At 35.3% G+C, this 27,033-nt stretch overlaps 1 protein-coding gene and 1 pseudogene across 6 annotated transcripts in view; both read right to left on the reverse strand.

Annotated features, from left to right (window-relative positions):
• Positions 1 to 27,033, reverse strand: part of NBEA (neurobeachin) — a 650,396-nt gene that overhangs the window by 302,882 nt on the left and 320,481 nt on the right. For all 6 annotated transcript variants that reach the window (XM_081551831.1, XM_081551834.1, XM_081551833.1 and 3 more), the window contains 2 exons: positions 21,659 to 21,767; positions 17,672 to 17,838 (listed from right to left, as the gene is read on the reverse strand). In XM_081551831.1, the coding sequence (XP_081407957.1) occupies positions 17,672 to 17,838; positions 21,659 to 21,767 (276 nt within the window). The remainder of the gene's footprint in view (positions 1 to 17,671; positions 17,839 to 21,658; positions 21,768 to 27,033) is intronic.
• On the reverse strand, positions 23,319 to 24,122 carry LOC145530116 (charged multivesicular body protein 3 pseudogene; annotated as a pseudogene).

The following is a 27,033-nucleotide window of genomic DNA, read 5'->3' on the forward strand; positions in this document are numbered from 1 at the left end:
AGGCTTCCCTATCTCTCCTTGCTATTCTCTGGAACTCTGCATTCAGATTCTTATATCTTTCCTTTTCTCTTTTGCCTTTAGCTTCTTTTGTTTTCTCAGCTATTTGTAAGGCCTCCTCAGACAACCATTTGGCCTTTTTGCATTTCTTTTACTTAGCGATGTTCTTGATCACTGCCTCCGGTACAATGTCATGAACCTCTCTCTGTCCACAGTTCTTCAAGGACTCTGTCTATCAGATCTAATTCCTGAAATCTATTTGTCACTTCCACTGTAAAATAGGAAGGGATTTGATTTAGGTCATACTTGAATGGTCTAGTGGTTTTCCCTACTTTCTTCAATCTAAGTCTGAAATTTGCAATAAGGAGTTCATGATCTGAGCCACAGTCAGCTTCCAGTCTTGTTTTTGCTGACTGTATAGAGCTTCTTTTCATGCAAAGATGGGCACAATAAATGACAGAAATGGTATGGACCTAGCAGAAACAGAAGACATATAGAAGACATGGCAAGAATACATAGAAGAATTATACAAAAAGATCTCCATGACCCAGATAACTACGATGGTATGATCACCCACCTAGAGTCAGACATCCTGGAATGTGAAGTCAAGTGGGCGTTAGGAAGCATCACTACAGACAAAGCTAGTGGAGGTGATGGAATTCCAGTTGAGCTATTTCAAATCCTAAAAGATGATGCTGTGAAAGTGCTTCACTCAATATGCCAGCAAATTTGGAAAACTCAGCAGTGGCCACAGGACTGGAAAAGGTCAGCTTTTATTCCAATCCCAAAGAAAGGCAATGCCAAAGAATGCTCAAACTACTACACAACTGCACTAATCTCACATGCTAGTAAAGTATTGCTCAAAATTCTCCAAACCAGGCTTCAACAGTATGTGAACCATGAACTTCCAGATGTTCAAGCTGGATTTAGAAAAGAGAGAGGAACCAGAGATCAAATTGCCAGCATCCGTTAGATCATCAAAAAAGCATGAGAGTTCCAGAAAAACATCTACCTCTTCTTTATTGACTAAGCTAAAGCCTTTGACTGTGTAGATCACAACAAACTGTGGAAAAGGTACGGGAATACCAGACCACCTGACCTGCCTGCTGAGAATCTGTATGCAGGTCAAGAAGCAACAGTTAGAACTGGATGTGGAACAACAGACTGCTTTCAAATTGGGAAATGAGTACGTCAAGGCTGTATATTGTCATCCTGTTTATTTAACTGGTATGCAGAGTACATCATGCAAAATGCCGGGCTGGATGAAGCACAAGCTGGGATCAAGATTGCCCGGAGATATATCAATAACCTCAGATACGCAGATGACACTACCCTTATGGCAGAAAGCAAAGAAGAACTAAAGAGCCTCTTGATGAAAGTGAAAGAGCAGAGTGAAAAAGTTGGCTTAAAACTCAACATTCAGAAAACTAAGATCATGGCATCCAGTCCCATCACTTCATGGCAAATAATAGATGGGGAAACAATGGAAACAGTGTCCGACTTTATTTTCTTGGGCTCGAAAATCACTGCAGATGGTTACTGCAGCCATGAAATTAAAACACGCTTGCTCCTTGGAAGAAAAGCTATGACCAACCTAGACAGCATATAAAAAGTAGAGACATTATTTTGGCAACAAAGGTCCGTCTAGTCAAAGCTATGTTTTTTCCAGTATTCACGTATGGATGTGCGAGTTGGATTATAAAGAAAGCTGAGTGCCGAAGAACTGATGCTTTTGAAGTGTGGTGTTAGAAAAGACTGTTGAGAGTCCCTTGGACTGCAAGGAGATGAAACTAGTCAATACTAAAGGAAATCAGTCCTGAATATTCATTGGAAAGACTGATGCTGAAGATGAAACTTCAATACTTTGGCCACCTGATGCAAAGAGTTGACTCATTGGAAAAGACCCTGATGCTGGGAAAGATTCAAGGCAGGAGGAAGTGATGACAGAGGATGAGATGGCTGGATGGCATCACCGATTCATTGGACATGAGTTTGAGCAAGCTCCAGGAGTTGGTAATGGACAGGAAAGCCTGGTATGCTGCAGTCCATGGGGTCGCAAAGGTCAGACATGACTGAGTGACTGAACTGAACTGAACCAGTGGTTCATTTCACTGCTCACTTGAAATTTAAATCTATCAATTTTATTTACCTATAAATTAAAATGCTAAAACCCTTACCTTACTTGCAGTCTTACCAACACACAAGCCAAAATTACAAAACTAACTTTACAAGTGGAGGATGTTAAATGGCCATCCAGTGTCATGATATAGTTTAAACATATCAGGGAATCTCAAAAACATACATAGAATGATCAATCCCATTTCCTAGAATTCAACCACAGACATTCATACTTGTTAGTTATGAACAGTTTTCTGTCTCTTAGTTTCCACTAGCAAAACAGACTTAATCCTATGAAGGAGAGAGGTTTTTTTAAGGTTTGTTTTCCAGAGGCCATGCCAGTAACCTGGGCCAAAGAGACTTCTAACAGCAGGGAACTCCAAAATACAAAGTTGGATGAAAACAAAACTAGTTTTACTTGAATTTGTATAGGTCTAGCAAGAAGATCCAACCAGTCCATCCTAAAGGAGATCAGTCCTGGGCTTTCAATGGAACTACTGATGTTGAAGCTGAAACTCCAATACTTTGGCCACCTCATGCAAAGAGCTGACTCATTGGAAAAGACCCTAATGCTGGGAAGGATTGAGGGCAGGAGGAAAAGGGGATGATAGAGGATGAGATGGCTGGATGGCATCACCAACTCGATGGACATGGGTTTGGGTAGACTCCAGGAGCTGGTGATGGACAGGGATGCCTGGCATGCTGTGATTCATGGGGTCGCAAAGAGTCTGATGCGACTGAGCGACTGAACTGACTGACTGACTGAGTCCTAGACACATACATATATACACACAAGCACATTTCTCATTCTGTATATCTAAATTCCCTTTCCCCAAAACAGTAAGATTCAATGATACATCAATTCAATTGTGATATAAACCATCAAAATTGTCATTATTATTGACATGGGATCAATATATCGATTCAATTTTGTTCTTCTAATCCTAAAGCTACAGTATGATGGTTTTTTAGAAATTGTATTTTGATAGAGCACTATCTCCTCTAAGCCACTATCATAAAGTGATTAGTAAAAAGCTTGGTAAAAACCAGAGTAAGAATAAAAGATTTCAATGAAAAGACCCAAATCTGTGTTTTGTTTTTGACAGGGAATGAAATTGTATATGTGTGTGTATGTTTGCTGGTTGTTTTTTTTTTTTTTTCCCTGCTGTTTTGATTGGATAAATGAAAGACAGGTATCACAGAGGTCATAAAGAACTGCACTGGCAGAAAGCATAAGAATTTAAGTGAAGTTACTGTGAAGGTAGAAGGCAAATGCCTTCCAAGCACTGGGCCAAGAAAGCAATTTAAAATCAGTCTGAGACAACTGGAAGGTTAAATATCTGGGATGGATAAGTAACCATCACTGGGCTCTGAGCTAGAGGCTTATTCATTGGAAGAGGTAAATTTTAACAAGGTTATGATATGAGAGATGGCACCTTGCTGCTTCATGACAGTTCAGATGTAAAAGCTTGGAAGCATTTGTACTGGGGGAAATTAACCATCAAAATTATAGGGAATAGAGATTTCCACTGTAGAAGAAAAGGATATCCTGTCAAACCCTAATCCCCACAGGACAGTTTCTTCTTATTACCAGCCTCATCAGTTTAACCTAAATGGACCTTTTAGTTCTTCACTGGCAGGGGATTAGATTTTGCCATTTGTCTTCCCCTACAATCACAGATCAGTACTTAAGAAGCCTCCTCCTCTACCTAGCATTTCACCATCTCTGCTACTGGTCCTTGCTGCTAATTAGCTGATACTCCTTTTGATCAACATCAACAGTCCTACCACCACTGTAGATCACTTCCACAGTTGGTAGGAAAATCTGTCTCTTCTCTTAATCTATGTTAAGTTAAAATATAACCTTCTCCCTGCCAAAAAACATCCAAAACCAAACCAAACAGCTCAACCCCAACCTGCCAACAAACAAAACATCTCACAGCAGATACTCAGTTCTTACCAGTGCTTTCCCTATTGCTTTATTCTTTAAGGAAATATGAAACAAAGGGTATCTGATAGTCATAGCCTTTTCATTCCCATAGAATTTATCCTCTCACTGGGAAGCAAGGGCACATAAACATTTACTAGGATGAAATGCTGGACAGGGGCCTCAATACAGGAGATCTCCAGCCTGCTCAGTTGGGAACAACACCGTTAAAGCTAAGCAGGCTTATCACAACTTATCTCCCTTTATTGGAGCATGTGCCCACAACTTCACAACTCTTTTCCCTAACTACTCCACTACTCTTAATCTCCCTCTCCTTCAACAGTCTCACCATCCGGAAGGGAGGAACACTCCATTCCTTCTGTCATCAGTCTCCCCTCAAGACTTCTGCCTCCTGGAGACCATTCCTCAGTTCTTGCATAATTCTAGACAACTGGGATAATTTACAGAATGAATGAAAAGAAGGGGGAAAAAAAGAACAATGAACTAAAGGACATGTGTGACAGCAAAAGACTTGCCTTTATTCTAAAATAAGAGTTGCCTCGTGCAAATCTGCATTTTATGAATAACAGTAACACTATAATTATATTGTCATTAAAGTGATGGAAGTTCTAAATAAGGAAAAAATACAGGCTTATAAAAATGTTTACAGACACTTAAAACACAGTAGGGAAATGAAATTTAACTAACTTTAAAATGAGAGGGACAACATTTTTAAAAAGTGATGGTTTCTCTGGAATGATTGCAGCATTCAAATATAGCAGCCATATCAATGAACAAATGCCAGACAGCAACTTTATAATGCTTAAGGGCTCTGTGCTTTGTAGCAGAATCCATAATGGAAAAGTTAATGTAGCATTGAATAAAAGTGAGCTGCTCAGCTGCTGCAGTAAAACCTCTAGATCATGGAAATAATGGGCCATCCCCCCCCCATTATTGACCAAAATCAACAGTTTAAAAAACAAACAGAAATTTTTTTAAAAGTAACAACAACATCAAAGATTTATGACATACTACCCAGTGAGTCCCTGACAAATCATATGATAGTTAGGTTTCCCCTCAAAACACTTTTAAAGGTAAAAAATATTTAACAGAGAAGTGTTGTCTTTCAAATATTCAAGAATCAACAATTTATTAAGTAACTGAAAACAGCAAAAATATCATTCATATTAAACTACAAATTAAAAAATTAGGAAACATGCCTAACATTTTTCCTAAACATTAGGCCTAAATACATTAACTTTAGTAATTTTTAAAAAGCTGCCTCAAAAATTTAAAACCAAAGGCTCAATTTCTGACTTTACAGCATAGTTGGTGATATTTTTTTCTTAGAAAAACTTTACTAATGAACAATTCTCTCCAAAGGTTTATTTAGGAAAGTTATTTCTACTAAATATTCTATATGTATAAAAATATGCATACCATCATGTATTTCTATATATTTGTAAAAATATAATGCCAATTACTAAATACTTTCATTTAGATGACAGTGAGAAGTATAAAAGAAAACCATAAGGTAAATTATTAGAAATCAGACTGGTAAAGATACGTTTAAGTGTCTGTTAATATTGTGGGCTTAAAATATTAATTTATTTAATAAACACTAGATAAAATGCAATGGCACCCCACTCCAGTACTCTTGCCTGGAAAATCCCATGGATGGAGGAGCCTGGTAGGCTACAGTCCATGGGGTCGCTAAGAGTCGGACACGACTGAGCGACTTCACTTTCACTTTTCTCTTTCATGCACTGGAGAAGGAAATGGCAACCCACTCCAGTATTCTTGCCTGGAGAATCCCAGGGACGGTGGAGCCTGGCGGGCTGCCGTCTATGGGGTTGCACAGAGTCAGACACGACTGAATCGACTTAGCAGCAGCAGCAGCAGATAAAATGTTGCAGGATAGTGTAGAATAGGAATAGTGCGCATGTGCTCAGTCATGTCCGACTCTTTGCAACTCCATGGACTGTAGCCTGCCATGCTCCTCTGTCCATGGCATTGTCCAGGCAATAATACTGGAGTGGCTTGTCATTTCCTACTCCAGGGGATCTTCCGGACCTAGGGATCAAATCCATGTCTCTTGTGTCTCCTGTACTGGCAGGCAGATGCAGTAGGATATTGTTTTCTAACTTATCTAATTTATGTTCCACAATTATATGAAGTAGTTATTATATTGTATTTTATAAATGAAAAATATTGAAGCTTGGAGAATTTAGGAAATTTACCAAAGTTACACAAATCTTAAGCTCTGGAGATAAAGTCTGAATTCAAATCTGAGTCCAAACCTCAAAAGTAATACTATCTACATAATTATTCAATTAATACTTACAAAGCAATAATTTAATGAACTTAAATTTTACATTTATCAATTTAGTTTATTTTTCTTATGTTCAAAGTTTATCAAATGATGCACTAAAAATTAGAATTCTGTTAAACACATAAAATATTGTAGTTAATATATTCAAAATATTTTGAATTATAGTATTGCTCATTCTTTGTATATTGCAAGGTAAAAAAAGAAAGAGGTGGAGGCTGAAGTAAAGTCCTCATTTTGTTCTTTATCCAAACTTAATAATTTCTGAAACATTAGCAAATAAACCTAAATAATATTATTATTATTTATTGAGTACATTTGGTAATATTTCAGAATCCTTTGGAACCAGTTATAGGTACTTTGAACTTCTGCATTCATTCATTCTTTCATTCAATTACCTCCTTACTTACTCAGCAATATTTATTTACAGACTGCCTCTTATATGTCAGGTACTCTGATACATACAAAGAACTTTGGCTCCTGAGGAACTTGGGGTTTGGGCAGTAAAGTAAAAAGATAAATATACATGTATGGCAGGGATATAAACCAAGTAAAAATGTGTTAAAGAAGCCAGAAGGAAGGAACTAAACAAAAAATGTAACACTTAAGTTCAGTCTTCTCCACTTTAAGATCTCACAGACGTCAAGTGAATAGTTGGAAATGCTAATCTGACCAGGTGGCATTTCAACAAGTCAGTCCGTGGACAACAAACATGTGCTAGGATGGTTTGGGTGTTTGATTCTGCGCAGAAGCTGGAATAGCAAACCCTCCTTAACAATACTTTCTAGTCCTAACACCTGAAACCCAAAACACATTGATATATGTAATTTAAGTATTTTTGGATTTTTAAATATTTAAGAAGTTATCCCTTGGGGCAATATGGGGCAAGGAGCGAAATAATAATAAGAATGAAAATAACTTACATTTGTACGTACTATGTTTTTAATCATCACAACCTACTTAAGAGCAGGTTGTATCAATAATAATGTAAATTTTAAATGTGAAAAATAGATTGGGGAGGTAACTTTAAAATATTTGGAGTACAGAATGTTTCAAAAGATGAAAGAAAGAATACTAATGTAAAGGGATTTATAATATATACTCCGAATAAAAAGAAGTAATCTTGGGTTGCAGAAGATGGATGAAACTGTAATTTCAAAGTGAAAAGCATTATTAAAATGGCAGGGCTTCAAGTTGGACAGAATAGATATTGAAGAAACTCAAGAAACACAAAGTGACAAATCTGAGGTATTTTATTTCTCTCAGTCCTGAATTATATATACCAAAATTAGATGAGCAGAGAGTAGTCAAAAAGGTACTTTGTGGAACATATGTTAGTTTGTATTATAAGATGACTCTCATTTTATAGATTGAATGAGTTGACCAAAGTTGAGGTTTCATCAAAAAGATCTGTGGGATGGTAAATAAGCAGTAATTAGGTTAAACCAGAGAAGAAAACTTTACTTCTGATATGGATTTAAAAGACCTATATGTGACACAGAATTACATAAAAATTAACTGATAAACCAATTTTATTTTAAAGTAAGTAGCAACCATTCCTTAAGGGAACAGTGCCCTTGAACATCAAGTTAGTGCCTTCTGAATTAGCAATACTTGAAACCAATGCTCACATAACTCTGACCATGAACAGCATCAAGTCTACTCTAAGGTGCAAATTGTAATTATCACTCAATTATTATATTTGTAACAACGGCTCCTGAAGAAGTTAACAAGGTATTTTGCTACTTATCTTTTTTATATGTTAACTTACTGCTTAATAATGTACCTTAAAGTGCACCAAAACACACTCAGCTTCTCAGCTGATAAATCTAAAGCTTTAAAAATGCCTGTGTGATGGGTTATATTTGGCATATTTTATTGCCTAGCCCTCAAATGTCTTTCTTCATACAAAAGCCAGCCGTACTCAATTTTAAAATTTATGTTAAGACTCAAAAGGCATAAAAACCCTCTTTATGGAATACCCCATTCCCTGGCTCTGAACTGCATCTTCATCTGTAGAGTGTTTGCAATTTGGTAACTATTTACTGAATAATGGTAACACAAAAGATTCCACTTGAAAGAAAACAGTTTCTGTCTTACTGTCTACAAAGAGACACTACAATTTGTAGCTTCTACAAAAATCATATGAATCAAGATTTTAGGGCTTATATTAGCTTGAAAAGCTATTAAAACAGTTCTTAGGGCTCAGTTGTCTATACCTAAAAGTAAAGGAGCTGATTATATCTTTAATGATACACATCAGCTTTTTCTTCATGGAATATTGTTTTCAACTTGATGCTAATGGCCTAAGATTCAATTAGTAAAGATACATGATTGATCTTATTTTTCTGGGGACTTGTATCATATCGGTAACTGGTCTTTCCTGATAGACTTCAGAGCTTCATTTTCTTTGTTTCCTTCCTGAATTGCTACTAAAATGCTTATGGGCTTGTCTTACAGATTTTTTATATTTCTAAAATAATATTATAAAAATATAAATACCATGCTTCCTCCACAGAAGAATTCTCCCCACAGATTTTACATTATATAGCACGCATTTCATGTTTAGAATTTATCATTACCATGCAAATTGGATTAATAGTAGCCAAAGTACCAAATCCTATTTGAAAAGAGGATTAAAGGTTTTACCATGCCAAACAAAACTGACAAAAAGTTTTTTACATATGAAGTTGGTAGGAGACAAATGTAAACTGTTTAAGATCATTTTATTTGATCTGTTATCTAAGCAATGAGACTATTAATAGCATTTACTTTTACAAAATGTTGAACAAAAGTTGGATTTTCTTCTGGTTTGTGGAGATGGTCTCTGGTATGTAGTACATTAAGACATGTTAGGTTGTTTTAGTTTCTTCCACTAATTATCCTAGTGCCACACTTTTTTTTTTTCTTGAATGACTCAATACCCTCAATTTTTGTTTTTGTTGTTTTTCAGAATGCCTCACTAATTGTTTACAAAAAAGTGGGATAAAACAAACAGATAAACAGACATTGAGACTTTTATGTTTGAGAAACCATATAATCTCAAATATTAAAAAAAGTACATATAGAAAAAAATTAACACAGGGATGTGATATAATGAAAACACAGTATAAGACAAAGCTATATTAAAACATCCTTGTAAAAAACAACCTTATTATATTAATATTAATAATCTTAAATGCCAAAAAATTAAACCTTAAAAAAAGTCACAATATACATATTATTTGCATTTATTTTCTTTTTTTCTTAATGACTATTAGATACTGAAAATACTATATGAAACTAGAGTATAAACTATAATAAATATTTATTTTCTAGCATTACTTGTTAGAAAAAGGGAGTGGTAAAATGCTTCTGTAGTATCACTATCTGGGCCACATTTATTCCATCACACAGTTAATTCCTAAAGCTGAAACAATCATTACATTTTGATGTTCATCTGTTTTATTGAACTACCACATGGGAGATTTATGGGAATGCTATCATGTCAGGGTCACAAGATTAAGTGAACAGTGATGACAGTAAATAAGCCATTTCTCTATATTCCAAAGGATTTAACTCAGTTACTTAAAATGCCATAAACATAAATAGTCTTCTCTCTCTACATTGTATTTGTGACAGATGACTTCAAAATACAGCACTCTAGGGCAATGGCACTTCCCAACTAAACAGGCGATCCTTATTGTTGACAAAAGACACTAAACTACTTGTAAACACAAATATTAAAAACAATTTCACATTCTAATCCATAAAATTTTAGTGTGCATAAAATATAGAGCAGTATCACTGTTAACGACTCATTTATAAAAGCAAAAAAAATGTAGTTATAAATAGGGTATTTGCTAGGACAATACTATTCAAATTAAAATTCTTAAATGTTTATAAAAATGTTTTCATGTCATTTCATGAGTTTCAAAAAAGTCAATGAGTTTAACATATTATTTTAGGGAGTGTAGTGATATTTAAGTAAAAATATCTAAAATATCCAAAAAAATATCAAAAAACAAGCTTATAAAAACAATTACCTCAAAGGCATCCAGAGAGTTTTCTCAACAGCCTAATAATGTACTATCTCCAATGATTCCTACAAAATTGCCAGCTGCCAAGATAACAGATGTTACTGCCTGAAAAATATTTTCTACAGTTTGGAATATGAATATTTTAATTAGCAGCCAAATAAAGGACTGAGGGACTGTGATAAACTCAATTTAAATCTAGGCACTTACTACAAATGGTCAAAAAATTTTAACTTTATGCTATTTGAAGGTCAAGGAGAAGTTTTGTTACTGTGGAGATCCAAAACATTAATTTTTATTTTAAAACTAATGATTTCAATGCCTGAGAAAGTGTCTAATTTTTGTGAGTTTTATTATTTTATATTTGTTTATTGATTTTCTTCATTATTTTCATTTGTGTAGATTATGTCATTCTAATGTTATATGAAGCATTTTATGAAGTATTTTACTTTGGAGAGACTTACTAAAATCATCATCTTGATTGCTCAAAAAAATCTATATATTTTAGAGGAAAAAAAGCAGTAGAAATGATATTGGTTATCAAACAGACGTTTCAGCTTGATCTCCTTCACATCCAAATAACAGGCGTTTCTGGTCCTGACCCACACAATCCTTAGTGATCTAAAATCATCTAGCCCTCTCAAGTAATTGTTCTTACCTATATAATCTGCATTAGATTTCTAATGGAGAATTATCTGACAGGCTGTTAAAATTTTCTCTCTCTTTGCTGAATCTGGTTATACCACTTTGGTCTCTTCCCCATTTGGAATATTCTCCCAGCTTCCCAGGCTTTTCCTTTTATTTACTGAAGACTCAGAAGTTGCTCACAATCTTCCTTTCCATCCCAAATACTGGAATTATACATCAAGGCTGTATACATCATGCAAAATACCGAGCTGGATGAATCACAAGCTGGAATCAAGATTGTCGGGAGAAATATCAATACCTCAGATATGCAGATGACACTACTGCAGAAAAGTACAATGGAACTAAAGAGCCTCTTGATGAGGGTGAAAGAGGAGAGCAAGAAAGCCAGCTTAAAATTCAACATTCAAAAAACTAAGATCATGGCATCCAGTCCCTCCACTTCGTGGTGAAGAGAAGGGGAAAAAGTTGAAGCAGTGACAGATTTTCTTTCTTTGGGCTCCAAAATCACTGCAGATGGTGACTGCAGCTACGAAATTCAAAGATGCTTGCTACTTGGAAGGAAAGTGTGACAAACCTAGATAGGATATTAAAAAGCAGACACATCACTTTGCCAACAAAATTCTGTTCAGTCAGAGCTATGGTTTTCCCAGTAGTTGGTATGGATGTGACAGCTGGACCATAAAGAAGGCTGAATGCCAAAGAATCAATGTTTTTGAATTGTGGTGCTAGAGAAGACTCTTTAGAGTCCCTTGGACTGCAAGGAGATTAAACCAGTCAATCCTAAAGGAAATCAAACCTCAATATTCATTGGAAGGACTGATGCTGAAGCTGAAGCTTCTATACTTTGGCTACCTTCTGCAAAGAGCCAACTCACTTAAAAAGAGCCTGACACTGAGAAAGATTGAAGCCAAAAGTAGAAGAAGGCCGCAGAGAATAAGATGGTTAGATAGCATCACTAACTCAGTGGAGATGAATTTGAGTAAACTCTAGGAGGCAGTGAAGGACACGGAAGCCTGGTGTGCTGTAGTCCACGGGTTCACAAAGAGTTGGACATGACTTAGCGACTAAACAATAACAATTCAACCTAAGTGCCAAATGCAAGATTTCATCCTTTCAGTTTCTTGATCTCATTACTATGATTTTCAACTGGACTCCACTTAATTATTGTATTTTTATGACTACATTCTGGATTTGTTAATCTGTTCTGATATATTTCTGAAATTTTAAAATTCAAACATCTGAGAGATTCCCATACCTTCAGTTCACTAACTCTTATTTTCTTGACTCCATTATTTTCTGTGTATCAATCCCCTGCTTTCTTTACTTTGCTTCCTTCCTTAACTATTTTAGATTATCACTTATCACTCTATCACTTCAATCACTTTCTTATTTATAACTTAATATGTTTACTCCTTTGCCTTGATGAAACTATCCAGCAATAAACAACCCTAGAAGTGATGAATTAAAGATAATGTGCTTTTTATCCTATTTACAGATATAGCTTAATAGTCACAGATACAGCTCTTTCTGTTTTTGGTTGTTGACAGAATATAAGCAGTTTCTTACGTGTTTTAAAAATTTACAATTAGGCTCCTTCCTTTTATTTGGAATGAAATGGGAGTATAGACCTTGTAATCTGTTGTATATTCAAATGTTTTGCTGTGTCAGAGAAAACATCATGTGATACATTCAGAGAAGTTGGGAAAATAATTCAAAATACAGTATAATTAACCCAAAATAAAAACCCCACTACCTTACAAGAATCCACATTCTAATAATTTTCGGTGGTTGGAAGAAGAAAACATATAGATGTATTGCTGACACGACCTGTTGAGGGGCAATGTTGTGTACGTGTGTTGTATGGGGAATGGGACATGAAAGAAAGAAGTAAATCAGGGAATAAGAGAGATGAAATTTGTTGGGGATTGGAAATATATATTTGGCCATGTCTAAGAAGTTCACCATATGCATGAACAGTGACCCACTGTCATATGGAGCTCTATTTTTTTCTTCATGGTAGACTTTTCCATTAAAATATGCTCCAGGCAAGGCAAACTCAATAATCATCTTCCCACCTACACCACTTCTTTCAGTGTCTCTGAGTTCTAAGAACGGCAACACCATTACCCAGCGAGTGATGACAGCAACCCAGGCAACATTCTTGATTCTTTACTAACCATTTAATCATCAAGTCACAATGATGTTACATAATTTTAGATGTATGTTTTCTATTAAAGTGGTTAGAATCAGTGACCTAAATTAATTAGAATACAATGAGTTGAATGTTAAAGATTCAAGTACCCAAGGAAAATGAAAATCTGTTCCATGGTTACAGAACCTATAGCTTAGACAGATGGTTGCAAAAAAATCCCAGCCAGGGAATAAAATGGATCAGAAAATTAAGCAAAATCCCCTTTACACTCTATGCCAACTTCTCCAAAATAAGGAGAAGGGTTTTGAATCTAGAAATCGGAGGCTATTTTTACTTTCTTAGCAGATATGAGATATTCCTTTTAAAAGGCAGCTGAACTATCCCAGAAGACATGCTGGACAATGAATCTTCAGGGGAGAAGAGACTGAGGTATCCAGGGTTTGGGTAGTTTATTGTAAGACTAAGAAAATGATGTAAGAAGAGGGTTGTGAAAGTGAGATGGTACATTTACTTCCAATGAAAGGGCAGGAATATGTACAGCTGTTCCCCAGGTACCACAGCTCCTTGCATTAATGCAGAAACTAAAGTCTAATTTTGCCCAGAAACAGACCTGCTTTCAAGAATAAATTAAGCGTATCTCAAGAGCCCAGAATAAAAATGAAGATCCAGAGCTTTACACTAACAAGATTACTACAATCTCAGCATAATCCTTGAGTGTGTGGGGCCCTATTAATAAACAAGACTGAGTTTAACAGTCCCATGGAGGGGACTCAGAGCAAATTAATTCGGGTTGAAATAAAATCTGAGTACAGTAGTTGTAGTTCATACCCATTATAGATGGCATCAGTGAACTTCTTAAGACAAAGGACACAGAAATGGAGCCAGGAAGTAAAAGTTAATACAACTGTTTCAGAATATTCCAAATCTAGATTTTGTTTCAAAAGCATATGATTTTCACTTCAAACACTACTTGCTCACTCCTTGCCTTCTGTTTTAGTGTTTAAGTTAAAGGTCCGTCTATTCAAGGCTATGGTTTTTCCAGTGGTCATGTATGGATGTGAGAGTTGGATGGTGAAGAAAGCTGAGCACAGAAGAATTGATGCTTTTGAACTGGGGTGTTGGAGAAGACTCTTGAGAGTCCCTTGGACTGCAAGGAGATCCAACCAGTCCATCCTAAAGGAGATGAGTCCTGGGTGTTCATTGGAAGGACTGATGTTGAAGCTGAAACTCCAATACTTTGGCCACCTCATGCGAAGAGCTGACTCATTGGAAAAGACCCTAATGCTGGGTAGGATTGGGGGCGGGAGGAGAAGGGGACAACAGAGGATGAGATGGTTGGATGGCATCACTGACGTGATGGACATGGGTTTGGGTAATCTCCGGGATTTGGTGATGGACAGGGAGGTCTGGTGTGCTGTGATTCATGGGGTCGCAAAGAGTCGGACACGACTGAGCGACTGAACTGAACTGAACTGAACTGAACTGAAAGTTAATATTTTGTGCTTATAATGCTTATTTTGAGTCATTTCATTACTTTGACTTTAAATTCTTGATAGAGTGAGAGAGCTTTTGATACAGATGAAGTCTTGTTTTGGAAGTGTAGACTATTACATTGAAATCCAATAACTATGTCCATCCTCTCATTTGAACCTGTTATATTTATTTATATAACTTTTTAGAAGCTATGGCATGCTATTCGATGAAGTTTCATAGCCATTAAATGAGAATGAGCTATGATACAAATATTTTTTATTTCTAAGCAGGTTAATTTTTTGGTCATCTTAGATTTCACAGTGTTAACAAGATCACAATTAGTATGAATTGATTGTTTCTTCTACTTAGTGCTACCAATATACTTGGCAATACAAGTTGTAATGTATATCTTAAAAAAGTTCTCAAATTCTAGTTTTTTCATAGGGAAGAAATCAAGATCAATAACATTATATTAATTCAAAAGTTAAAATATGTTAGAGCCAGCAAGCAGCATAATTGAGTCAAAAGATAAAATTAAAAGGAATTGTATGTTAAAATTAAACATTTTTTGTAAAACAGGGAGTAGAACATTATAGAGATGAAATTCCTTCAGATTTAACATATATTTAATAACAAGAATATATCTATAAGTGCTATTCAACCTCTCCACTGAGGAAACTAGAAGGCTACTGGAAGAGACAGGTACATCTATGTTGCTATAAAGCATTAAGTGATATGCTATAGATAGTTGCAATACACATAATTACTACAAACTATGAGGAATCAGGCTTACAAAAGATAGAGAACCCAGGAAACTCTATAGAAAGGGTGACACGTGACCTCAGCTTTAACAGGGTGACCATACTTTTCTATTTCTTCTAGTATATGTCTTCATAAAGCGGCCAGACTAATCTTTTTAAACATAAATCAGATCATGTTACCCCTCTGCTCAAAATCCATCACTGCTTTTCATGCCACTTAGGATAAAGTCACAAATCCTTGTGATCTACAGGACTTTAAATCATCAGGCTCATATGTTCCTCTCCTGCCTCATCTCAAGACATCACCCCCACCGCTCACTGAGCTGTAGACATAAAACTCCCCTTTCTGTTCATTTTATTATTCCTATGCTCTGAGTCTTTGTAATGTTTCTCTCCTAATGTTCTATATTTCACCCTTTGTTGATGATTCCCTTCTCATCCCTCAAAACTTGGCCTAAACTGACCTTCTTTGAAAAAGTCTTCCCTGAAACTCTAATCTAAAATAAAGATCCTCTGTTACACTCTTTCTTACAGAGCACCCTACATTTTTCTTTCATAAAGTTTGCTGAAGTTTGTTATTAATGTTTTATTTCTATAATTATTTGTTTAATATCAGCCCCTTCTACTAGACTACAATTTAATTAGGTGAGGGCAGGCCAGGTGTTGGTGCTCAGCTGTTTCATCAAATACTAGTCTAGATGTTGCTGTGAAGGTATTTTGTAGGTGTGATAACATGTATCATCAGCTGACTTTAAGTAAAGGATATTATGCCCAAGTAATGTGGGTGGGACTCATCTAATCAGTTGAAGGTTGTAAGAGAAAAGATCTAGGTTTCCTGGAGAAGGAATTCTGCCTCAAGACAGAAATCCTGTCTGTGCTTCCAGACTGCCAGCGCAGCCTACAGATTTCAGATTTGCCAGGTCCCATAAGCATGTGACCCAATTCTTTAAAATAAGTTGATATCTATATATCTATATTCATATCCATATTCATACCCAAATCTATATCTATGTCTTACATATATTCTGTTGGATCTTTTCTGTTTGTCTGGTGAACCCTGACTGATACAGTATGCTTCTACTTGTAAAACTGTGTGATACTATATAGGATTCACTTAAACTCTGAAATCTTCAATTTCTTCATTGTAATATGGAAAAAAAAATTCAGTATCGACCTTAATGGAGATTTTCTGAATGTTAAAAAAAAACCTCATTTAACATTCTTAGTATAGTGCCTGGCAAACAATAAATATTTAATTAATGTTAGATATGGTGGTATTGTATTATTATAAGAAACAAATATCTAAAGTTACCTATTTTTAAAGATGTTTATGTTCTAATTTTACTTTAAATTCAAATAATAAAGTTTTCTTAAATCTATCTTATACTTGAGATCCCAGGACAGTTGATCAACTACTATCCTGGCCATATCCCAGATATTCTTCTCTAGCTAACAGAATCACTTCTACCAGAATTTTTCTTAGTGTCCTGTCCACAGTTAACTAAGCCCTAAATTCTGCCAGACAGAAACTTGATAAAAACATTCAATGAGATAAGATAATACTAAGATATATAAATGTAGGACATTAGCAATCTAAATATAGTGACCTGATTCACTACTATTTTTCTAGAAAACATTGTGCAGAAGAAAACAAAACAATTTTATGCCCACAAAACTTTAGTAGAAAAACACTTTTTATTATAGTCTCACTAATAGCCTAATTTGAGATGAAAACCTTTCCCAAGAAAATGTGAATAAAGAAATATGAAATAAAAATATTTTTAAACAATGTATTACTTCTCCATAATAAATGCTTATATTATTATTACTTATATATAAGAAAAATTAAGTGATATAAATCTAATAATTTGAAGAGTTGACTCTAAAAGATTAAAAACAAACCATTTCTTATAACACCCTTGCTATATATGAGAAATGATAGTCTAAAATACTTGCCTAAACAAATTTTGCATTGTTATACATATTATAAATTAGAAATAACTTCCATTAGATTACTTGTAAAAGTTTAGATTTTCTTTTAAGCCACTCTAAAGAGTCATTAAAAAAGATTTCAGGAAAAAAATTAAGCAATTTATAATACTTTAAAATAATAGTCTACGAGTAATTTTTAAGTTTATATGTATTTTTTTAACTAAATTATAACTTAAAAATTATAACTTAAAAGTTAAGTTATAACTTAAAATTATGAGTTACTAATTACTTCTAGTATTTTTCTTTTTTACAACTCACCTATGAGAAACCGCTCCCCATGCACCATGCTTATTTGTGAGAATGTTCAGGATTTTCTGTTTCAACTGATTTGCAGTCACGTGGTCCCGATGCTTTGCGGCACTTATGAGGTGGTCACACATCTTCTCTTCCTCTCTTCTATCAGCAGCATATTGGGCACACTGTGACTAAAAGAAATACCAAGAGTTCATGATAATACACCTCTATCTATATAAGAAAGAAATGATATCTAGCCTTGAGTTAAAGGGTAATTATTATCAATTCAATTTTTAAGACTCAGATAATATTTTGAAAGTTATTCTAATATATATATGCATATATATATATGGTCACTTTTCAAATTGGTAAAACTGTGTTCTTTCTATGTGTTTACACATAAAGTATATGGAAAGTAATTTGAATGTTAATAACCTGGGTCTCCTGCATTGTAGGCAGATTCTTTACCATCTACAAGGGAAGCCCATTAAGTAATATTATCAGATAATTTATAACTTTTAATCTTCCTTCCAATTCTGAAATTCTGATTTTAACATATTCTAATAGTGAGCATTCTAGAAACAAAACATTTTATCAAAAATGCAAATTTACTAATTATTTTGCCAATACAATGTTGTTGTTGTTGCTGTTTAGTTGCTACGTAGTGTCTGACTTATTGTGATCCCATGGATGGTAGCCTGCCAGGCTGCTCTATAGATGGGATTTCCCAGCAAGAACACTGGAGTGGTTTGCCATTTCCTTTTCCAGGAGATTGACCCGACCGAGGGATTGAACCCAGGTCTCCTGCATTGGCAGGGGAATTCTTTACTGCTGAGCTACCAGGGAAGCCCCTAATATGGTATATAAGTGTTAGTTGTTCAGTCGTGTCCAACTCTTTGCCACTCCATGGACTGTAGCCTGCCAGGTTCTTTTATCCATGGAATTCTCCAGGCAAGATTACTGGAGTGGGTAGCTATTCCCTTCTCCGGGGGATCTTCCCAACCCAGGGACTGAACCCAGGTCTCTTGAATTGCAGGAAGATTTTTTTTTACCATCTGAGCCACCAGGGAAGCGCAATATAGTATATATCTTACTTAAAAATGTTATGTTCCTGATAATTATATATAGATCAAAACCATGCCATTTAATAGTGTTCCATCTCATAAATGGCAATGTGGTATAGAAGATAGTTTAGACTTGCATTCAATTTCACACTTTACATAAATTCTTTTTTCTCTGTATTCAGTTTTATATTCATAAAATTAAGGGCTAAAACAAGATTTTCTCTACAGTGTATCTTAGCTCTAGAATTTAATGTATTCAAAGTCTCTTTGTATGATAACTACTCTCTTAATCTTGTCTACCTAATAATCAGTTGTTCTGTCAGCTATCTGTGTTCAAGTTCATTGGTATTAGAAACATAGGCAATCTCGTGTATCAAAAAGGTTCAATACAAACATGAACATGAAGATGAAACATCTCTTTAATCATAAGTCTGTCTTTTTTGTATAATGATTTATGTATAGGGTAGAATGACTGCAAATTTTAATATTATCAAGTATTAATATAAGTCATATAACTATAAAAAAGTTTCATAAATCTAATATATATATATATGTATATATATATAAAATGAGTTCACATTCATTATTACAAAGTAAAAATCCTTCATGGAAGGTATCTGAGATAATCCTTTCAACTATCTCTTGATTCAGACTACCACCACAAGTCATCTCTTTCAAACAAATAATCCTTCAGTAACCTAAGAAGGATTAATTCATTTTCCAATTTATCTTTTTGTACAGGGAATCACCAATTAGTACAATAATCTGCCTCCATAATGAGGTTAATATTTCATTAGCTCATTGGAGAGTAAAATTAAATTTTCATTTTTCTTCCTTAACAATTACAGTGGTTAGCCAAAAAACTTAACTGTTAAGTACCCATCTCAAATTAAACATACTTTTTCTCTTAATTAAAGGCTTACATGAGAGATACAGAAATTCCTCAAAAAGTCCTGGTATAAATTGTTATGACTTTTATAAAATCTCTTACAATTTAAAAGTGGAATATGTTTGGTAAACCACACATGCACACAGATACACACACATCAATGCATTTTATTAATACAGCTTTAACCTAAAAGGAACAAATAGAAAATCTGGGTTATAAAAAGCAATGCATGTTCATTAAGTAACAATGATAATACTCTCAAAATTTGGTTTACATCAGTACTTTATTTTATGTGTACACAATCTAAAAACACTGAGCTGTTCATATTCCCTTCACAGCATCTATACCTCCTTTAGCTGTGTGTCCTCAGTCAGAGAGATCTCATTGCCAAGATGGCGAAAATGGTATTAAGGGTGTGTGAAAACAATCTTACTCTTTAAATGTATAAAGCACGAATACACAGTACATAAACAAATAAACAGCATATTGGTGATAATTATAATAAATCAAGGTAGGGGCTGATTAGGGTGACAACTATTTAAAAATTTTCCTTAGAGGGAAAATTTCCTTAGAGGGACAATAATGTAAAAATGTTGAAAAACACCACCCTTAGCTTAATATCACCTTGGCTAAATATATGTTAGAGATTGTAATTAAAATCGGGTGGCTTGAAAATGTATCTTAAATGCTTTCACATGTCAAACATTGATCTGCTTATATCCCCACAAAATAACTTGCTTTTCTTAGTAGAAATATGATCGACTCAAAACTGACTCTGCAGGGAATTCAGTTAATATTCTAAACCTTATTACTAACAGAAGCCAAAAGTCAATTGAATATTGCTATTTTGTCTAGAGTTCTGACATATCTTTACCTAAACATATTATTCAAAGCAGATAACTCAATCTTTTCTCATCATCCAGATTACAGTATGATACCTGATTTATAAAGATTCGATGTTATTTACGGTTGGAAAGATACGAAACTTCATTCTGACACTTAACTGTCGATGTACTTTTATCAGAATTTATACATTTTTTTCAAATAAGACTGCTACAATCCCATATGACGGTGTGTACTGTCTCATTTGACAAATGAAGTGGATATTATGGTTATTATAACGAAACAGTTATTTCTGTCTTATTCTTTTTAGCGAGGTAGATCAGCGATCTCTAGACCTAGGACATCAACCTGCATGACTAAGAGAGCTGCTTTACTGAGATAAAAACCTCAAAACTGGAAACATGGGTTCTGGCTTCCAGCTGCACCACCCTTGTTCATATCAGGAGAATAAATTGGTGGGCTTAGTTATTATTTTCAAGGCCAACCTAAGTCAAACACCAGGTCACCTAAATATTTCTGAAAATAAGTTTATTGAATCAGGGCAATATGTCAAATAATTATTGACATACTAGAAATATAAGAATAATATTTATTTTAAAAACTATTAGTATGTACTATATACTACTTGAATACCTTAAAATTTTTTAATGTAAAATAGAAATGATAATTTGTTCTTTATGCAAATGATAATTTGTGTTTATGAAGATTTTAAACTATTGTTTCCATATATACATAGAGATCTACATATACGTCATATATAATAGGATTGCTTCATTTGTTAATAAAGTATAAATTATAAAAATAAAATATGAACTAAAATGATCTTTGGCCACTCTAATAGAGATGAATACATTATTAAATAATAAATTACTGAAGAGTAAAACTGTTTCTTCAAATAACCACTATTACACCCATATCTAATGGTGTATAAAGTATGCTTAAAAATTACTGTAAAACTGTATGTGCCTTTAAGAATAAGTTACAACAACCTCAGTCTATCAAGTGGTTAGGCATAATGCTAGAGTGGTCTTTTCATATTGCAAATGAGGTAATAAGAAATAAGTGCCCTGCCTGACATTTACTAAAGCTTCTAAAAACAACTGAAATGCCTTCAGTGAAATTTTCGTTTTAAAAAAAAAACTTATGTAAGTTTACCATTGGTGACAAGTGACTTCAAACAGAAAAGCAGAATTTAATTCACTCCCAAAACCTTACCTCAAACTCTGCATGTTTATGTACATCCTCAGCTCTCTGTCTGTTCAAAATAAACTCAGCTTCATTTGCAACACGAACTATATGGTCCTTCATAGCATGGCATAGCAATCTGAAAAGAAAAATACCTTTGGAATTAATATTAATAGCTTTGTGCAACTCAACTTTTTTCAGTAATTCAAATTTCAGTATTGTAAATATTAACTATGCATAAATTTTAGACAAGTCTAAATAATACAATTACAAAATATGCTATTAAATTGTTACAGCAATGCCTCTTAAATACAGTGTGTCTTGTGAACAAACAATTCAGTTAATTTAATAAAGTTATTAAAGACAAGAAAAACAAGGATTTTGGACACTTTTAAAATGGTTAAAACAACAGAATTCAGTGTCATGAAAGTAAATTTTCACACAAAACCTGGATGATTGTACGTCAGAAAATCTATAGACTGGATTCTTAACTTTAATTAATATAGACACTAGGACTAAATTACATCTAAAATTCACTTACATGTTCAGATCCTTAAGTCTAAGATGGAACCTTCCTGAAACAAGTTCCGAGGAGCAGTGACTTCAAGATAGCTTCTCACCAGAAATCTTAAAAAATCTGTCTGTTCTGACATAAACTTTGTTATCCCATGGTCAGATTTGGGTTAAACTGACTGTCACTCTAGGAACAGCTGGAACTTCCTGGCCATATGACGGAGGCCTCACTTAAGATGAACACAGGCACATTCCAATGGGAATATTGTCTAGTTTTCAGCATGGATGTTAACAACCTAAGTTACTCAAAGAACACAAGAGTAAGGGGAAATCTACTAGAAAGCACAATACTTGGGGGAAAATGGCTCAAGCACTTCTGTAAATAATGTTGGAGGGCAAGCAATCATACAGATAGTCTTAAATTTAATCACTGAGGAAGCTGGGGAAATAAAAGAAGTTAAAGACTAAACTTCCTAACTATTAACTTTTGATGACCTCATTGGTCTATATTTTACAGATAGTCTTCAAAAGAGAAGAGGTTGGAATCTTTTGTTCAATGGCTTTATCTAGTGCATGAAGGTTGAAGAAAGCCAGGAAGAAATCTAATATGTGCAAATTAGTGCAGATTACAACATTTAAATAGATTAACAGAAGACAGCAGGAAGGGAGAGACTCAGGGTCTGGCTGGTTAATAGGTATTATACCATTCTTAGGAACAAAACAGTGGATGACCAAAGCCAAGAGGCATGGTGGCAGAGGAGGGGATGGGATAGGAGAGATCCATGCCTCAGATACACCAAAGAAATTGTACCAGTTGTCTGAAAGTCTGTCCTCCCAGTTCTTCACTGAGGAGTTATACATCAACTAATGTGTGATGTGTCTGTGTGTGTATTTTTTTAAAGCAGAAATTTATTAAGAACCATTTATATAATGTTTTACAGACCAAACATACACACACACACACACACACACACACACACACACACACACACAGAATCCTCAACATTCAGGCAATCAACACTATTCTCAGAAGTGCATCATAAGAAGATAGACTTCTTTGCCCTCATCCCCTACAAAGACACTTCTGTTTATACTCCTAAAAATGATGAATTTATTACACCACCTCTCAAGAACAATCTCACTGAATCCCAAAGCCTCTGCAGAGGGTGAAGAGAGATTAGCAGAGAACCTTCTCCACAACACAGTGCCACACCCAGATGGGTAGTGCAAGAGACACAGGAATGGCTTCAAGGAGTGTGTGCCCAATGATGGGGTTGTGAGGAGAGCCTGGGGGCCCTGCTGGGCCGCCCCAGCTGCGGAGTGTGACCAGACAGTACTGAATGGCTTCCAGGGCCTCTTATTCCTCCTCATCTTCTCATGCAGCCAGGAGCCATGGCTCCTGGAGGTTTAGGCTCTGGGAGGGCATCTGTCACCTTACTAGGTGCTATGCCTAAGGCCCCTATGGTGATGTCAAACAGAATTCTGTCAATTTCTATTGCTGCTGCTTCTTTCATTTCTTCTTGATTGCCCATGCTTTTAAAAGTGTCCTCTAACATCTTTTCTATGATCCCAGCCTTCCTCATCTCTTTGGACAGCTCCCACATGGTGGCCTGGATTTTCAAGATCTTCAAAAGATGCTGCATGGCCTTCATCACCTCTGTACTCTTCTGCAACAGAACCAGCCACTCACACAACAGCCAGCTGGTTCTTCATCCCCATGAGCATGGAGTTCGTGAGCACTTTGGATGTACAGAGCTTGCTCATGGCCTTCCTTGACCTGAATCATCTCCTTAGCCAGAAGCATGCAGACATCCTTCTGATCCTTTTTGGCAGCATCATTCATAGACGATTTCACTTTTTCTTCTTTATGGATATCTCATATCTGCCCGTCAACAACTCTCATTTCCTTTCTTATCTTCAGTGACCATTCATTGACCAGCTCTTTGGGCAGCTTCTCCTGGGTTTTTCCAAATAGCCCCATGGTGAACTGAATTGAACTTGCACTTCCTAGCTTTCCATTCCCTGCACCTAGGCAGGTCACAGGCAGCTGGCTGGGTGGGGCCATTGAGAGGCATGTGTGATGTTTTATTTCCATGCCTCTACTTATCTGACTTTCTTAAAGGGGAACTAAAAATCCCTAAATCTAAGATTCCTTTACAATCTTCAATTCTACCTCACTGCAGGAAGTCATTCTATTGGCCATAATCAGCTTCACATATTAAATTTTTAAGCTCAAACAATCTACTCTGTGTCACAGTCACAAATAAGAATCCTAACCTTTCTCTCTTCCCTCACTTGTCTCTCCCTGGTTCCAGGCCAAAAAAAAAAAAAAAAACAAGACTTCCAACTTCCACTTCTGTGATTCCTCTGTTTTCTCTTAGTCCTTCATCCACTGCTTGATTTATTTCCTTTTTCACTAAGCTTGGATCCCACGATTCCACATTTTAAGCATCCTCTTGCAGCACCTTCACTCAATCCATGATCTGTGCTGCAGCTGCTCAGGAAATACGTAACGCTAGGTAAAGATGGGGGTATCCCTTCTCAGTCCTACATCTGGACCTCTGAGGAAACTTAAGTTGACTTTTCTAAGCTAATTTTGTTAAGGCTGTATTCCTCATCATGTGTGGTTATTTAAGTCTCTGTTTTTATTATGTTAGTGGAAGTTAATGATTAGAAAAAATTTTCTTTAAATGCCTGAATCCAAAAAAATCTCCCAGACTTTCTCAAGGAGCTGCATGTATGTGTTGACAGCCCTTGAACACTCAGCCAGGCAGGTTTCAACCCTACCTTTGAGTTTACTTCCTGCTGCCACAGAATCTCAGCATCCACAGGTGAGAGTTTGGACCCTTCTCATCTTTCCAGAGCATGAAAACTAGCGTGTGCAGGGCCCTTAAGAATTTCAGAAATATGTCCAAGCTTTTCAAAGTGTTGTGTACATTTCACTCCCCTGCTGTTCCTCCCAAGCTTTTTGGTTTGTCTACCATTGGCCTCAACTGTTCTCTATCACCTCAGGCAATGGCAACCTAAGATACTGGCCTATAAATGCCTTCAACAAATCCCCTCAGTAAAGCAGCTTTCTTTTCACACTAGGCCAGTTTCAAGTTAGACAAAATGAATCTTTTAACCTATTCTTCCAGGGAGTCACTAGACAGATCAAAAGTAAGTGATTAAAATTTTTTGCTAATGATGTCTATTTCCCTCTGGCACATTGGCTTATAATGTGTGCTTTTTTAATTGTTTCCTTTGAACCGGGAAGCAAAGGTTGGCACTGGAGTTAAGTTAAAATGTCACAAAATTACTGCACCATCAACCCCTTAATAGTTTTTGAAAATACTTTTGTTGTATATACAATATTGAGACTTTTTTCTTCCAACATTTGAAAGTATTATGTCCTTTTCTTCTAGCTTTCTTTGTTGCTGTCATTCCAATTTCCCCTTTTTCTAAATGATCAGTTCCTTCTTTCTGGGTGCTTTTACCTCTTTATTTTGGGCTTTGCCCAGTTTCAGTACCATGTGTCTAGCCTGGGTTTCTTTTCATTTATCCTACTTGAGGTAGACTGTGATTTTCATATTACTATATTTTTATTTTCAATCAGCTTTTAAAAATTCACAAACATTATCTTTTAAAATACTTCATTTCACCTACTCTATTTATTTTCCTTTTTCAATTCTGATGATTTGCAAATTAAACTTTCTTATTCTACCTCCACACCTCGTAATATCACTTTCATTTTTCATTCCTTTCTCTTTCTGCATTTTGGGTAAAAAATTTCAAAATCTATTTTTCAAGTCAGTATAATTCCCTTCATCTCTGTATAATCTGATGAATCATTAATACATAGAGTTTTTCCAAATTGTATTTTTAAAATCTATGAAACTGTTAGTCACTCAGTCATGTCCGACTCCTTGTGATCCCATGGACTGTAGCCTGTCAGGCTCCTCTGTCCATGGGATTCTTCAGGCAAAAGTAATGGAGTGGGTTGCCATTCCCTTCTCCAGGGGACCTTCCTGACTCAAGGATCAAACACAGGTCTCCTACATTGCAGGTAGACTCTTTACTGTCTGAGTCACCAGTAAAATCTTAAAAAAAAAAAAATAATAATAAAAAAAAATATATATATACATATATATCCCCCAAAGACTATCAAGATTAGAATTATGAAATACAAGAAATAAAATAAGCACAAAACTGAATGAATAAAAAGAGACCATAGGAAGCTTTGAAAAATTGAGAGGTGATAGAATTTAAGGCTTTTCTGAGCAGCCAGGAAAGCTATATTCATCCTACCTAGGGGTAGGATGTGAATGTTTGGTAGCAGAAGATAATCCTTAGTGACCCATTCAGCTTTATTCACTCTTCAATCTGTTGAAACCTGACTTTAAGATCATCCTACATTAATCACCAGTCTTGTCAATTTTATTTATTTTTAATCTGCTTCTTTATTAAACATTGTTTTAATTCAAGCCTAATCATTTGTCATCCAATTACAACAGCCTTCCGATTTCTCGGACTCTCAAATCTTCAGTCCCTCTGTTACATTTTTCGCTCTGCCACTAGGGTTATTTACACTTCTTGGCTACTTTTATTGACAAGATAATAGTTAAACATTATATATAGACATCGGTCTACTTTTCCAACCTTATCTGCTGCCTTTTCAGTATATGTTTTCTGTGTTTCAGAGAACATAGTTCTTTTAATGATTCATGCTACTTCAGGATTTCTGTAAGTGCCACTTCTTTGTGGAACTCTTACCACTCACTCCTCTCTATACAACTAAGAGACCTCCCAATTTCTTAGATGTTCTGGGAGTTATATTTATCACACTGTCTTACGGACTTTTCCCTCTCTTTCTTCCTTTTAACAAGTCTCTCTTAGACTGTGAAGTTCATTAA

Source organism: Giraffa tippelskirchi, chromosome 12 (assembly GCF_054371585.1).
Source record: "Giraffa tippelskirchi isolate mGirTip1 chromosome 12, T2T-mGirTip1v1.2.pri, whole genome shotgun sequence".
In the NCBI taxonomy this organism is placed as follows: Eukaryota; Metazoa; Chordata; class Mammalia; order Artiodactyla; family Giraffidae; genus Giraffa; species Giraffa tippelskirchi.